The sequence below is a fragment of the Rhododendron vialii genome, chromosome 12a (assembly GCF_030253575.1).
Source record: "Rhododendron vialii isolate Sample 1 chromosome 12a, ASM3025357v1".
In the NCBI taxonomy this organism is placed as follows: Eukaryota; Viridiplantae; Streptophyta; class Magnoliopsida; order Ericales; family Ericaceae; genus Rhododendron; species Rhododendron vialii.
The window spans coordinates 8,608,670-8,624,038 of NC_080568.1; the positions used below are offsets into that span (position 1 = coordinate 8,608,670).

The 15,369-nt window shown below is 38.1% G+C and overlaps 1 protein-coding gene and 1 non-coding gene across 3 annotated transcripts; one reads left to right on the forward strand and one right to left on the reverse strand.

The window, feature by feature from the left end:
* Positions 1-403: 403 nt before the first annotated feature.
* LOC131310469 (choline/ethanolaminephosphotransferase 1-like) lies at positions 404-14,435 on the reverse strand. 2 transcript variants are annotated; one of them, XM_058337493.1, is made up of 20 exons: positions 14,269-14,435; positions 13,963-14,165; positions 12,020-12,029; positions 11,842-11,892; positions 8,518-8,595; positions 7,996-8,071; positions 7,872-7,894; positions 7,686-7,786; positions 7,197-7,291; positions 7,013-7,081; positions 5,477-5,546; positions 4,890-4,953; positions 4,767-4,807; positions 4,591-4,675; positions 3,639-3,701; positions 3,232-3,290; positions 3,023-3,075; positions 2,590-2,662; positions 869-930; positions 404-735 (listed from the first exon to the last, which is right to left on the reverse strand). In XM_058337493.1, exons 2-19 carry the CDS (start codon positions 14,097-14,099, stop codon positions 909-911), a joined length of 1,170 nt encoding a protein of 389 aa, XP_058193476.1. In that variant the 5' UTR covers positions 14,100-14,165; positions 14,269-14,435; the 3' UTR covers positions 404-735; positions 869-908. The 2 variants fall into 2 exon arrangements, with proteins under 2 accessions (XP_058193476.1, XP_058193477.1); XM_058337494.1 differs by lacking the exons at positions 4,767-4,807; positions 5,477-5,546.
* On the forward strand, positions 3,349-3,456 carry LOC131312178 (small nucleolar RNA snoR100). The gene has a single exon (XR_009195755.1). It is a non-coding gene; the product is annotated as a small nucleolar RNA snoR100 (small nucleolar RNA).
* Positions 14,436-15,369: the final 934 nt, after the last annotated feature.

Here is a 15,369-nt window from a genome sequence, read left to right on the forward strand (position 1 = left end):
CCTGCTAGAAAACGATTCTTAGAACCCAGTAATGATGCGTACGAATTAGACAGGAGAAAAAAATGCAAACCCTACGAGGCGGAATTAGGATTTACCTCTCTTCTGTAAACACGATTGCTACACTAATCTGGTCCGGTTTGCTTGAAACCGTTCGACTACTGTCATCTGAACTAAGGCAAATGCGTCATTTCTCACAAGGTCCACCAAGAAATGTGAGGTTTAAGTTTTGCAAACAAATAATTGACAATCAGGCATTCCACCTTTATTTATGTACTCGTATAAAGTACTTACGCTAATTATTCGTATTACCATCCAGCTAAATCTGGATGCATAATTTTCTGAACATGAACATAAATTAACTAAAAATCACCGAAGAAAATTGCTCAACCATACCACACCAATCTGGAAAACATTGGAGTAAATAATCGAGCCAAATGCGTCATTTCTCACAAAATAAGTCTTACAACAAGTGGAATCTCTCTCTCTCTCTCTCTCTCTCTCTCTCTCTCTCTCTCTCTCTCAAAAATAATAGCAGCAAAAAAAGTACAGAAATTCCTGTCTAATACCTAATTGAAGGAAGCCCTGCTCTAATATAAGAGCAATAGGATGAATATAACAATGCAAGTGATTGACTGAAACTATGACAGTATCCAAAAATGATGCAAGTCATATTCAGCCAAAATTTTAACAATAGAGAGAGACCATGAATCTGATCCATTGCTTCCGACTTGCCAGCTGAAAACAAAGAATGAATAAATTTGTGAAGAGAGTGAAAAACAGAAGAGGATGCGGGACTTTTTTTTTCTGGACAAAACCAAGTAAGACGAAAATAAAGGCGGCAAAGCACAGAGATAAATAGCATGTTAACCTGGAATAAAGATGTGCGCAGAATACCATATTAGCCTGTCTCAAGCTTCTTTCCTTGTTATCCTGGCATTCAATGAGCAAAAAGAAATTAGAAAACGTCCTAAGATCATAATCGCGCGAATTTAGAGAAGTATGAACCTGTTTCAACCGTTTTCCTTGATACTGTTAGATATAGGTGTGCTCAGTGTAGTTTGTATCAAGATACCTTAGCGTTATGCAGATCAATACAAGTAATGAAGTAACCTAATTCATGGAAACCAAACCAAACTAACCAGGTTGGCTACATGAATCATTTTTTGCCATCATGCTCTGATCAAAGAGCTATATGACTAATAAAATCTAATATTAAAATTCATCCCTTCTTGATGCATCTCTTGTAAAATTTAAGCGTTCCCTTCCCCTTTCACTTTCATTAACAGTAATTAAGCAAGCAAACTCCAAACAAGTACAGGAGTCAATTTAAGCATTCCCTTCCCCTTTCACTTTCAGTAACAGTAACTAAGCAAGCAGACTCCAAACAAGTACTCTGGTTGTTTTGGGAGTTTGAGCTTGAGCCAAATCATATCATACTTTCAAACCCCCTTTATTTATATTGTGAAATTGGGTCGAGCCGGAGCTGATTCCTTGCTTGCATCCCTTTCGTTTTCTTTGTAGGGTCAAAGAGACTTGCTATTGTTACACTATGAACTATCGAGGTGGAAGAAGTCTGCCGAAACTACTCTTATTGCCTGGCCTCCTGCCGAAAGGGTACAGAACAGGGCCGGGTAGGCCAAATGATAGAAAACCTATACTGCGACGATCCACACTGTCACAGCCCTACTCATTCTTTTTCTTTCTAACTACGAATTCCATTTTCCTTTTCAGTCTCGCCTCCCCGGATTTCCTTATCGATTAGTAGGGCGAGTTGTCTTTCACCATGAACAGATGCCGCTGGGTACAATTTATACCTATAGGACATGTTTCACACCAAGATTGCAATTCCAAAATTCTGAATCCATGGTATAAGGAAGCATGTGGCCCCGCATGTTCCTCGGGATTAGTTCCAAGTTTGTTGTGCAGGACTAGATATGTAACTGCCTAACTGGACTAGAGGGGAACTATTTGCCCACTTTATAACCTCCGTAAGAGATTACCCAATACCACCTGGGAGGGTGGTATTTGGTTAATCCAGACCTTTGAGATTATGTCCGTCTTCATCCAACGGTCAAAATGATTCTCGACTTTTTATTCCACCCTTTATACCACCCAAATCAAAAGCAGTACAACTAATTCCGTACTACATTTAATCCCATCTATTATCCAGGGGAACCACAGGTCCCCTTCATCCCCATATCCTCAATCCCATCTTTTCCAACCCTTCCACAAAATAATCCAGTCTAGAATAAGAATAGAGATATTGCATAAATTACCAATATCATGAAGCGGGTGTTTTTCCTCTCTTTCTTTTTTCCTCGATGCACCCTTATCAAGTTTTCTTAATAAAAAAAATTTTGCTGATCCAAAAAAAATGACCTACCTACTGGAAACAATTAGCAAAGATAAGGTCAACCAAACTTCAACAATGTTTTATATCAGCCTCTGTATGTCAAGGATGATAGATGCGCGCACACACACACACACAAGAGCTGACAAGCCAAACCCTACAGAGTGGCATCTGACAAGAATGCGCGGGCAGATCAACAGTCCCATTCAAGTTGCAGGGCAAAAACCCAAAATTCTCACCTGAAGCAGTATATTCCAAGGGCTGTTGTTATATCGTGAATGACTGATGTGGCAAAGTGCAAATAGAGTGCAGCTGAGTCCATCAAAAGAAAACAGTCAGCCGCAAAAATTACTAATATCATGAAGCCTACGATTGTATCAGGGAACACCATCACCGACAGAATTGAAAATGTACATAATATAAGTAGCTATTATGCATCCTGGAAAAAATAAGGCAACAAAAGCACGCCTAAGGTCCTATTTAGTATACCACAAGAACTGTAACCACTTAGGAGACAAAAACAAAAATCGAGCCGTAATCTAAAACAGAACTTTTCCTTTCTTTATCGCAGAATAATAGCATTCTGAAAAATGACTTAATTCGAGAAAAAGGACAAGGGGAACTTCAAAAAATTGGCAATACACATAAAATGAAAGGCAAAAGTCACCATACCTGTGTATGCACAGTACAAAAGAAGAACCCATCTCTCATCAACCAAAGGAACCCTGCCAGAAAAACACAAACTTTCACAAGTGCTGAGAGAACAATTACTGACAACCTCAACTGCATGCCAATGCTCATCTTTGTACAATTGAACTACTATACAAATTCTTCCTTCATAGATCAAGGCCATTGCCATAGAAATAAAGATAAACACATACCCATCATTCAATCTGGCAGTGAGAGCATTTGCAATGCCGAAGGGAAGAAACAACAATGACTGCAAAAGGAAGCAACACAAACTCACAACAGGTACCACAAAAGTTAACGCAAATTTTGGATGTCAGGAAGCATGGTAATGTGCACAGAAATTGATTTGGATCTCTAGGCCTGCCCTTTCTGATGCTGTCGGCTTTGATTTAGGGGCATGGTTTCGCAGTAAAACGTCCCTTTAGCTCTTTGGTACTTCGAGGTATAGGGGGCCACTATTCCAGTGGTATTCCGAGAGCGACCACTTTGTGCATATATTGCCAAAGGAAGACAAAAATAAAAACAAAAAACTGAAATCGCACATACTTTTAAATCTACACATTACTTCATCAATATTGGACTAGAAAATGCAACATACCATGCACATACTAGTTTTTAAGCCCTTGGGTTCATCACACAAGTGAGACAATATCAACCTTCCCTGCCAAAACAAGCTAAAATTCAGAAATTATCAATAAAAGAGTTGGCTTGTACAAGGATAATACTCAAATTGTGATTCCCAAATTTCGCAACAGGGAAACTTGTGTTATAATGCAATCGAGAACATCAACCATGCATATCAAACATAATCGACTATTCAACACTAATATACGAGTGCATGTTAAAGTTTGAGTGATCACTAGAAGCACATAGTACACTGGTAAGATACACGTGCATTATAGGCAATATTTTATGTACTCAGGCGGTGGCGACCAGCTCATTAAGCATTCAAGATTTAAAGGTACATTCTAGAATATCCGGATCTATGAATTTCAAGAAAAATGAACCCATTGCACCATCCGCTTGTACGAATTTTACCTGGCCCATAGACTTTCTCAAATTCGGAGGTATTTGGGGGCCACTGTTTCAGAGGTTAAACTTTCTGAGAGCAGCCATTTTTTGCATATATTGCCTAAGGTTTAGGTCTATCTCTAGTTGCCCCCCGCCCATAGCCGCATTGATTGGGGAACACATGGGTATGGTGGTGCAATCCACTCTAATTTAAATTGAAGGATTTAATCTCTGTTTCGCAATACAAGTGTAAAATTCATCATGGATGAACGTACCAAAATACAAGATCATAATGGATGTAACACATATGTGTAGGTTCAATGTACCCAAAGAGCAGTTCCTGGGCTTTAAAATCAACCAAACCAACAAGTAGTATGAGTAGGTTAACAAGTAGGAGCTGAGGCGAAAAATTATTCACATAGGTCCATATCCATAATAAAGATCTATAGATGATCCATGTAAACAATTCATATCAAAATGTTTAGAACAGAAATGATGTCATTGCCACTGTTTAAAGATTGGATTAGCGCATATCTTACCACAAGAAACCCAAAAGCGAGTCCAGTTCCAATTATAACTAAATGTGGGTAGTTCCTTATTATATCTTCTGGAGACAAGTAATCCCTGCACAATAGATAAGAGGCATAATTTACTACACATGACAAACTATAATCCTTAAGCTAACCATGTAAAACTAACATAGATAATAACATACCACATCAGGACTCCTCCCAAGAGCACAACGAATGGGCCAAGCTGAAAACAAAAAGTGACGAGACATATATACTAAGAAAATTGATTACTAATAGATGAAGCATTCAGTAATAACAGGGTTTACCATCGCCAATGCCAGCAGCATATTTCCTTTCCTCGCCTGGACAACCTTGTAGACATTCTGCACACTGCACAAGAGCAGAACATCATGTAATGGAGGATCAAGCTCAACACTTGTTAAGAACTCATAAAATCCAGCTTTGGTATGAGCTTAAACGTTAAAAACTCAGACCAAAACACGAGCTCATACGAAGCCTGTACTGGGGATGATTATAAGCTAACTCAAGACAGTGAGGTTTGTAAGCCAAATATGCTACATGACTCAGACAGCTGATTGATATGGTCATTTATGTAAGTCCACAACAACAAACACACGAAGCATTCCTGTTTGTTAGTGACGACAAGGGTGATGAAAAGTAGTGCGTGCCAACAGTGTCAAATTTGCGACTGAACCCCTGTCCTGCAACTTCTGCCCAAGTCTAAAACAATGTACGAGTCCTTCGCACGTAATATGGAATAGTACTCCAGAGATCACAGAGGCAGAGGAAGAGGAATTTGGGGGCTTTTGGAGGGAGTGACATGAGTACATTATGTGTTGCCATAATAAGGAATAAAAAGAAGTTTGACTATAAAAAAAAATGAAGTACTTACTTGCATGCAATTGTTGGAATAACAGCAAAAACTACCATTAGAAACAGCATAACTTTGTTTGTTGGGATTTCTGAAGCAAAAAAATAAATAAAGAACAGCAAAGTAAAATAAAAGCAAGTAGAATCAAACAAATAAGGAATTCACCACAGCAAGCAAAACGACACTATCATGTAAAAGAAAATAACCAAGAATTATGCCAATCCATAAATTGAGCCTAAAAGTCAAATAAAAGAAGGGAGCAATAGTAGGCATGATCAGATATCAATACATATTGGTTACAATTTTGTCCCTCTTTCTTGAGCAAAGCTTTGCCAGTATCTTACTCTATTACCCAAATACAAAAGGAACCAAGAAGATTCTTGGTCCGACCCTTTTCTCCTGACAACAGAAATGAAACCTTACAAGTGGAATCCTGGTAGGGATGGCCATCTCGGCCGATCCGGCCGTATCCGATCCGTTATCCGTTCCGAATGGATCGGATTTTTTGGAGATTTTTCGGATATTGGGGTGGATTTGGATTTATTTTTCAAAAAAAATTCGGAGATCGGATCGGATTCGGAGGTAAGTCTGCCTCCGATCCGATCCGCCTCCAAATATCCGAATATATAAATACCTCTTATTTTTAGGGTTAGTCAATAGTCAGTCTCCTACCCAGCCGATTTCACTTCACACAACCCTCCCCTTCCCTACCCTCGCCCATGACTTCTCCCTCTTCTCTCTCTCTCTCCTCCCCAACCCCCCTCCCTCTCTCTAAAAAAACCCCCGGCAGCGGAGAGATGCGGCAATCTCCCCTTAGGAACACAGAAGCGAGACTCCCTCTCCATGTTAGTTTTATTTGTTTTTTTTTTTCAATCTGTTAGTTTTTTTTTTATCGAGTTCCAATCTTTTCTTTTCTTTTTCCCAAATTCGGATTCGGATCACCGTTCTCCGTTCGGAGAGATGCGGGATGGAGGACAAAATATATATCCGTTCGGAGTTCGGGGTGGATTCGGAGGGCGGGTGGAGGGTTCGGATTCGGATATTGCAATATCCGCCTCCGATCCGCCCCGTTGCCATCCCTAAATCCTGGCCCCTAAATGACTAATGGTTAGAAACACCATGAGCATAGAAATATGTCCACCTCACTAGCTAAGAATATAAATAAAAAGCAGAATAAATCTATCAAGCAGGAGACAACCAAGTTTGGGCAACCAAGATAAGTTGGTCAATGTAATCAAAAGAAATCAGATCACATAAATCAGTCAGTTACATTGCACATAAACACTATTGAAACCTTTCAAAACAAATAACAATCTCAGGTATAAAATTCACAAAATTAAGGTTCAAAATCTCTCCATTATTCAGATACTTTTCAAAAGCAGGACTGTGAAGCGAGCACATATGAACAAAATTACACGTATAGAACACAGATGTGCAAACCCGAAGTGGAAACATCCATCAATAAAAGCCGCCTAATTTTTCTCACAAAGGACTGCAAAGATCAAATTTAAGGTGGCCATCTATCCATAGGTATCCTGTACCATCTACAAGTCATACCACTTATTACTGGAATCCAACTCAAAAAAGGCAGGGACTTTCCAAAAGGCTGAACCCACCACCCACCACCTGAAAAAGAAATGGAACATTCTTTTAATAGTATAAAAAAAACATATTTAGTGAACAAGAACTTTTGCAATCAATGTCTATATCGAGTGCCTTAATGACGTAAAAAAAACCATACCAACTATAGCTGTAAAGAAATGGACCAAATATATAAGCATCAGACCCTCTGTAGGCCCATTTACTGCCGGCAGAATAAGTGTATTGGTGAAGTAGCTACAAAACAAAAGAAAAGTTCATAGCAATATTAATTCAATAACTGAAAGCAAAAAATCATTTAACAATAAGCTCAATCAAAACATCAGGGGCATAAACCATTTATTAATCACCAAATCAAATCACATTAGTTCAATAACTAACTGCCGTGCAAAATCATGCATAGCTCCCTCAGAAGACAATGGCCAGAAAACACGACCTGCATGTTCATCATACCATAGTACCATATGTCCTAAGGAACCACTTGAAAGCAAAAATTCGACAACATCCATCTTCCTTTCAATTTACAAATGAACAAATAGCAAAAGTCCCACTTGGCAAAAGAGATGTGCAAGGCTGAATAAGTTTGTAATAAGGCAAAATGGAGTTAGCAATTATTAGTTAGACCACTTACTGCTCCCATGTTGCAAGATAAAATGGAACAGCTGAAATCACCCAATACCAGAAAGTAAGCCCTCCACACATAGCAGTGTTCCCAAAGGCCAAGGCCTCAAACTGAGAAACAAAACCATAATCAAAACATGAAGGAGATACATTTGCCATGGTCACCTAAAGAAAACTAAATAACAGAACTACATACCGCACAAGCAAGTGCATCACAGCCTGCATTAGTTCATCAATGCCAAGAAACATACTCAATTAGTAAACCACACTCGTACATGATAAATGGAAAAAGGAGGAACTGTACAAGCAAGAACAATCACCATGGTCAAACAATTCCCCCAATGGGCTAGAGGAATTTGTCCTTCTAGCTTGCTTCCCATCAACAGCATCAAAAGTCTGGCGGGGTTGTTGAAGGACAAAACATAGATTAAGAAAATAAGGAAATTCTGAATTTTATGAGAAACACAAAACACAAGTTCTATAAAATGCCTTCTAGGGTCTAATGAAACTAAAATATTAGTTTCCAGATGCCATTATTTAAGAAACCAGTAATCACGGTAGAATATTTGTGAAACTGTACAGTGCCCGGATGCACGAAAAACAAACCACAATAGCAACCAACAGCAGCCATTACACTTAGCAAATTATTAAGACCAGAAAACAAGTTTTCTTTAAACAAAGGTAAAAAGGAGCACAAGGGAAGAAAAAGAGATAAGACTGACAAAAAGACTTATAATTCACAAGCTGGCATAGTTGTCAATAAAAGAGAACACGCGCATAAACTACAAGCACATGGCAGCACAGAAAGATAAGATACTACTGGTAGAGGAATTTAAATGAACCTGATACAAGAAGAGAAGTAATCCGTGCGCAAAATGAACCCATCTTGGAGGAGCTGTATCCAATCGGGGTGAATATATCTACAATACATCCATGGGAAGAAAAATTACAGACGGAACACTTCTCCCACAAAATCATTTCACCTGAGATGCTTGACCTGCCATGATACTCAAAAAACACAGAAAATGACCCCAAAAATTGGATGTAATTTTGCATCCAACAACAGCAAGGGACTTCGATTAATAGTACTACTGTGAAAGTTGTGGCTTTTCCAAAAGCATACTCTCTGTGAAAACTACAGATTTCATGTTTCTCACATGGATGAACTTTGTACTGCTCCATCAATAATATTGGGGGAAACGCTACAGTTTTAACGTAGGATTTACTACCATTATCACCATTCCATGAACTATATTAGGCCTACATCCTGACTTATATACCCATTCAATATATATGGACGGAATACTTCTCCCACAATCATTTCACCTGAGATGTTTGGCCTGCCATGATACTCAAAAACACAGAAAATGACCCCAAAAACTGGACATAATTTTGCATCCAACAACAGCAAGGGACTTGGACCAGTAGTACCACTGTGAAAGTAGTGGCTTTTCCAAAAGCATACTCTCTGTAAAACTAACCATTTCATGTTTCTCACATCATATGGATGAACTTTGCTGTCATTTGATTTTCAGATCACAGCAACCTTTATATACCCATTCAATATATGTTCTGTCATCCGTGACATTTGATTTGCTGGCGTGCTTGGTTTTGAGAGTGACTTAGCTGTCATTATTGCCACCGCTAAGCTGGTGCTTTTTCACCACTTAGATGAACAGGATGGCTTGATTGCCTTGACATACAAAACTAGATCTTCAGTCTCTTAAACACTGTTGTACATTCTTTTTGTTTAGTTTTGACATGCAAAATAGTGATAATTTTTTTACCCTCGCGTCATATGTTGTACACTTTTAACAACCTAGAAATAATTGTATGTGTGTCGTTTCCCTCAACTCGTAGAACTTTCAAACTGCACAAAGACAGAAAGTAAATCATGGGGCAACTTCCTCAACAAAGTTTCATACTGTATGCAGACTAGCACAGCAATAAAGCAGTTCAACGACCTGAGATCTTGATTGTGATTTTTGGGACCTTTTCTTCAATTCAGTGAAACCATTGATAGATGGTTTACACTAACTGAGACATGTTCTGACATTCAGTTGTTCCATATTGAGACAAGATTGGTTATAGAACATGTCGTGACTTATTCGCAACCTATGAAGCACCGACACCTCTAAAGGTCGACAAATCGCAATGTCGGACACAGGGACACATATGGGACACGCCACACGCCACGTGGCGTGTCCAATAATTTAATTTAATTTAATTTTTTTACGGGAACACTGGGGGGGGGGGGGGGGAACACTGATGCGGACACGACAGGGGCCAAACTGTAATGTTTTAAAAAAAATTGGGGGCCAAACTGTAATTATAAAAAAATTGGGGCTCAAACTGTAATTTTTTAAATTTTTGGGGCCAAATTGTAATTTTAAAAAAAATTCTGGGTGTCAAACTATATTTATTGATAAATAAATACGTGGCATGTCCCCCGCCGTGTCCGTGTCCCTATTTTTTTAGAATTCCCGTGTCCGTGTCTGTGCATCATAGTTCGCGACCATCAAAAAGGCTCATATACTCGAAACTCCAATCAAAGAAAGAATGGTACCAACTCTATTTAATTTCCCACAAAAGAAATACTCCCTCTGCCCCATAACTTTACTCCATTGTGGGATTTTTCAACATTTTATGGAGACGTAAATCCGCATCCAAACTCCAATTGGAAGGCATTAATTACCAACAATCCCCAAGGGAAAGTTTTGGAAAACTAAAACCTTTTGTACTTACTTTTCAAAGAAACCTACCAATTTAGAACATCCAACAACAAAGATGGACAACTAAATTGGGACGGAGGGAGTATAACCAAAGCAGGACAGATGTTTATTGATTATTTTTCCCTTTTTCCAAGTCTTCAACAGAATTCTAACGAGATAAAATCCAACAGTGAAACTACTATCTCTAAACTAAGAAGCACAGACACAGACACGGGACACCGATACAACGCGACACAGAAATATGGACAGGTCATTTCTTCAAAAATTAGGACACGACGAATAGAAATATGTTTTACTACGCCTGTATCTTATAAATTCTTGTGAAAGTCAAAAACAATATGTGTAATAAATTAAGATTAATACTACAAAACACAAACCAACAATCCCTATATAAGTATACATAACCTATGAATCGATGGCAATTTTCACTCTAAGCCAAGCTTTAAAATTTTCTGTTAATCTATTAATGTGTAATGTGTTACAAGAGTGTCCCAAGCGTGTCCTAGAGTATCAAAACTTGTCCAAGTAAAAAGAATATAATGAAAAATCACACGTATTTAGGCATGCCTGACGTGTTCAGAGAGTATCACATTGTGTCAGCCACCGATACGTGAGGCCGGTAGATACATGAGGCCAGTAGATGTGCATGTGCTTCTTAGTCTCTAGAGGAAGTGATAAAAACTTACCTCATCTATATTCATCACACAAACCTGTGATTCCGGAAAACTTATAAAGCTAAAGAAGAACATCGATTTCTTAAAAATTCAGAAGCAACACAAGTTATCGAAGCTACATGTTTCCATAAGAAAGGTAAATCTAGTCTCATGCAATTAGAATTCTCAATCACAGAATCAACACAAACCCTGAGCAATTGAGAGAAGACACTAATTCTTTTTTTTTTTCCCAAGACATACAACTGGACAATATTTTAGCATTGGAGTTCTCAGCTGTTGTAGAAATTTTCATTCTCACGAAGGCGCCACAGGGAAATGACAGAGGCTGCAAAGAACAAGTGGGATTGTGGGAGAGAAAGTAGAAAGGCAATATTGCCCGAGGCAACCCAAATACATAACTACACAGATCTGGATGGTTTGAGAAGAGATGATTTTGTTCCTTTGAGAAGCTTACATACTTGCTAATGGATGAGAATATTGGAGATCCAACAGTCCTTTTACACAGAAAACTAACTATAAAAACATGAGAGAAACATGCATCCTGGTTTCAATACATCATACTTAGATTAAACTACCAAATTTTTTTACCCTCAATGAAGGTTCATGCAGAAAGCATAACAAGACGGAAACAAACATAAAAACTAGTGAGCAAAATAGGAGAAAAGGGTATTCATAGTCAACTACAAAACCACAATACAGATGGCATTACTAATCAAAATATAGAAAGGAAAACGTGTTTAAGGTCCAGAAAGTAACTTACATAACTAAGCAATGCAGATATGACCAAGAAAATGAATCCTGTGAGAGTAATCTGAAAAGGAAAGAAAAGTGCAATAATCTGAGTAAAGAAGGCAATAAAAAATTTTGTTCACGCAACCTTGTCCAGACACTCTGAATAATCAAAACATAACCAGATAAGTCAGCTGAGAATGTATTACCATATTCGGTCTGGAAAGCATCCACATGTGCAAACACAGCAAAGAGAAAAGGAAAAAAAGAAGTTAGTTAGTTTGAGTGAGTGAGTGAGTGAGTGAGAGCTTATGAAGTTCCACAGCAAAGTCTGACTACAATGAGCTACCAGTAAGTTTCGAGATTCCAAGTTCCCTTAACATGGCCTCAGTAATTAACCAATCATTGTTTCTAAACGTGTTCAAAATCAAAGTCAAAACAGATGGGAGCTAACACAAACGTCTAAAATAAATTCCAAGGTAATCTGGTAATCAAATCAAAACAAAACAATAAAGATGCTTAGAATGACTTATCACAACAACGAGACTCCAATTTTTTCCTCTCCGTACAAACGAAGCGAAACAGACAGAAACATGTGGTAACCAATTTCACGGCCATCTTAATCTTATACTTTTAGGGAAAACTTGTAATACACGCCACTAAAAAGTGCATACCATATGCCCCCACAATCCACCACAAACATTCGTTGTGAACACCACGAAATATAATACCGATGCCTAACCTTTCTGACCACAAAATCTCATAAGCAAAAAACCATGTTACCATTCACCTATATAGCACCGACACCTCTAGAGGTCGAGGTATAGCCGTGTCTGACACAGGAACACGGGGACACCGCTAGATACATGTCCGACACGCCCCATGGCATGTCCAATTATCTAAGTTAATTGTTTTGGGGGGACACGTATGGGGACACAGCGGGGGTGTAAAGTGTATTTTTTTTTTTTTAAAAAAATTTGAGGGTAAGTGGGTAACTATGTTATTGCTGAAATGTTTTGGGTTTAAGTGTAAGTTAACCTACAAAAACAAGTCGAGAAGAAACCCTAGCATCAGATTCCTCTCATCCATTTCGTTTTGTAAACATTTTGGCCTTGTTTGGTTTCCATATTTGGGTATTTTAGTTTTGGTAATGGGTAGAGAGAGAAATAAGATAATGATTGAAAATAGGGGTAATGAGTAAAGAGAGATAAAGAGATAAGTGAAAGTAATAATTAGAGAAATAGGGTAATGATTGAAGAGAGAAATAGAAGAGAAATAGGGTAATGATTAGAAAACAAAATTAAAAAGAAAAACGAACAAAGCCTTTGCAATGTAAACTTGGAAAAAAACATATACAGTTACACACACACTGAGAGAGACGTGGCGTGCCCCTACCGTGTCCATATCTCCATTTTTTTAGAATTCTCGTGTCCCTGTCTGTGTCTGTATCGTATCTGTGCTACATAGCCATTCACCACAAACCTCGTAATTTTCTGATGGCACAGGGCTGTGTACCATAGAATTTTATTTTTTAGTATAACTCAAGATTTCCGAATAAGCTTGCACGCAACCCATTAATCTTAGGCAACCAATAGCACCGTCCACCAGCAAGGGATCCATTTAAAGTCGGGACAAATCCCCCTATAGCCTGAACCCAAGAGTTAATAAGCTTCAAACCCGACACCTAAACCTAAGAAGGAGCAAATCTTAACACTGTCTGGAACTTGGGGTAAGTGAGAGAAAATAATTAAGAAGGAAAATAGGGAGAAAAAAAATTGTAAGGGACAAAATACTTGAAATTGCTATTTTCTACCCTCTTTCTTTCCAAACCAAACAATGGAGGGAAAAAAAAAATTTAATTTTTTTCCCTGTTTTTTCTTTCTTTTCCACAAGTTCTGAAACAAACCGAATTGACCACCAGGCCTACTTCGGGGTTAACTCTCCAACCAAAATCTCAACAACGAAAAAAATTTATTAATAATAATAATAACAAAAAAAACGTATTTATATCTTTTTCTGGTTTTAGCTACGAAGACGAAAGTTTATGAACACTTTCAAACCCCACCTCCACAAACAGCAGTAAGACAAATTATTTAAAACCTGAGTACAGAGTTTCTATTATGCAATACAGACGTTTAAATCGAACACTTACGGCATCCAGAGAGGGAAAAAGTTGACGACACGGCTCCAAAACGGCTGCAAGACGTATTTCGCGACGAAGGAATGATCCACCCCGCTGTACTTGTATCTATGCAGCGCACCGATCCCATGAGCCCCTATGTATCCCATTTTTTTTTCCCTCAATACAAATCTCCCTTCTCCTCTCTGTTATACGTGTACGTTGATGTGTATAACCTGCCAAATTCGTCGAGACCACTTCGTTACAGAAACCGATCTTGAAATGGAAACTAGATCGAATTGAGAGAATGAGATCCAGAAGAAGAGCGCGCGCACGTACCTGGTGATATTTTGAGGGATCGCGAGAGAGAGAGAGAGAGAGAGAGATTTGTGCCTTTGCAAAGAGAACTGAGTGCACGCGTGCGTATATGTTGTATGTAATGATATATCAGTGTGCTGTGTAATAAAGGCGAATTCTCTCCCACCCTGGGGGGGAATAAAAAAAAGGGGGGGGAAAGTTAGTGAATATGGAAAAGTTTAGGGGGGGAATAAAAAAAGGGATGAAAAGGAGAAACTATATACTTCCTCCGTTGTATAATTTTAGGAAAATGATATTGGCACTTCAAAAATTGATGCAGGCACTCTAAAAAATAAAAGAAAGTAGCGTTGGAATTAAACTGATTTTGGAGTGTCTGCATCAATTTTTAAAATGCCAATATCATTTCCCTAATTTTAATCTGTATTTTTATTTTCGGAGATCTTATAAATAGATGTCGATTTTGACTTGCTCAAGATAAAATTTTTATTGATTTTTATTTTTTGTCAGTCTCCTTTAAATTGGAGTAGTAGCTTGCACTTTAAAAATAAAGAGTAATCTTTTGTAACTTCTGATGGCTCTTTAAGTAGTTAGATTCCCAACGAGGGACTATTATAGGATGGAGGGAGTACTGTATTGAACACGTATAGATTCAACGAAAAGATTATTTTTTTGTCACTTATCTCCTTAGATTAGTTGCTCTACATTCAATTGAGTGAGTGAAAAGAATTGAATGAAATTTTAATTTAACTAGAATAAAAAAGAAAGAGAATCTAAGTTGAGGACTGACCAATGTCATGCTCCCAAAAATATGAGAAAATGTCATATTGGGGAATCTTTGACAAGTTTGAATATTATTTTTTAAAATTTTTAAAACTTATGTGTCTATGTCAATTTACGCACACCCCTTCACTTGGAATTTTTTTAGATAAATCGGGTGTCCATACCAACTTAAGCGTACCTCGACTAATTCTGAGGGACCAATCTGCTAGGAATCGAACTACACGTTCAATTCACTAAGCCTCTACGAACCTCGGAAACCATCAATCACAAAAATCACACAACAAACAAAAACAATGCGTATGAAACAAAAATGAAACAAGCACACAGATATATGTGAAAAAC

Coding starts and splice junctions, on each gene's coding strand:
- LOC131310469 (XM_058337493.1), bottom strand. CDS start 14,099: ATGGGATACATAGGGGCTCATGGGATCGGTGCGCTGCATAGATACAAG. Junction 7,292..7,685: donor TATCTTGCAACATGGGAGCA/GTAAGTGGTCTA, acceptor TTTGTTTTGTAG/CTACTTCACCAATACACTTA. Junction 7,082..7,196: donor TTTCTTTACAGCTATAGTTG/GTATGGTTTTTT, acceptor TTTCTTTTTCAG/GTGGTGGGTGGTGGGTTCAG.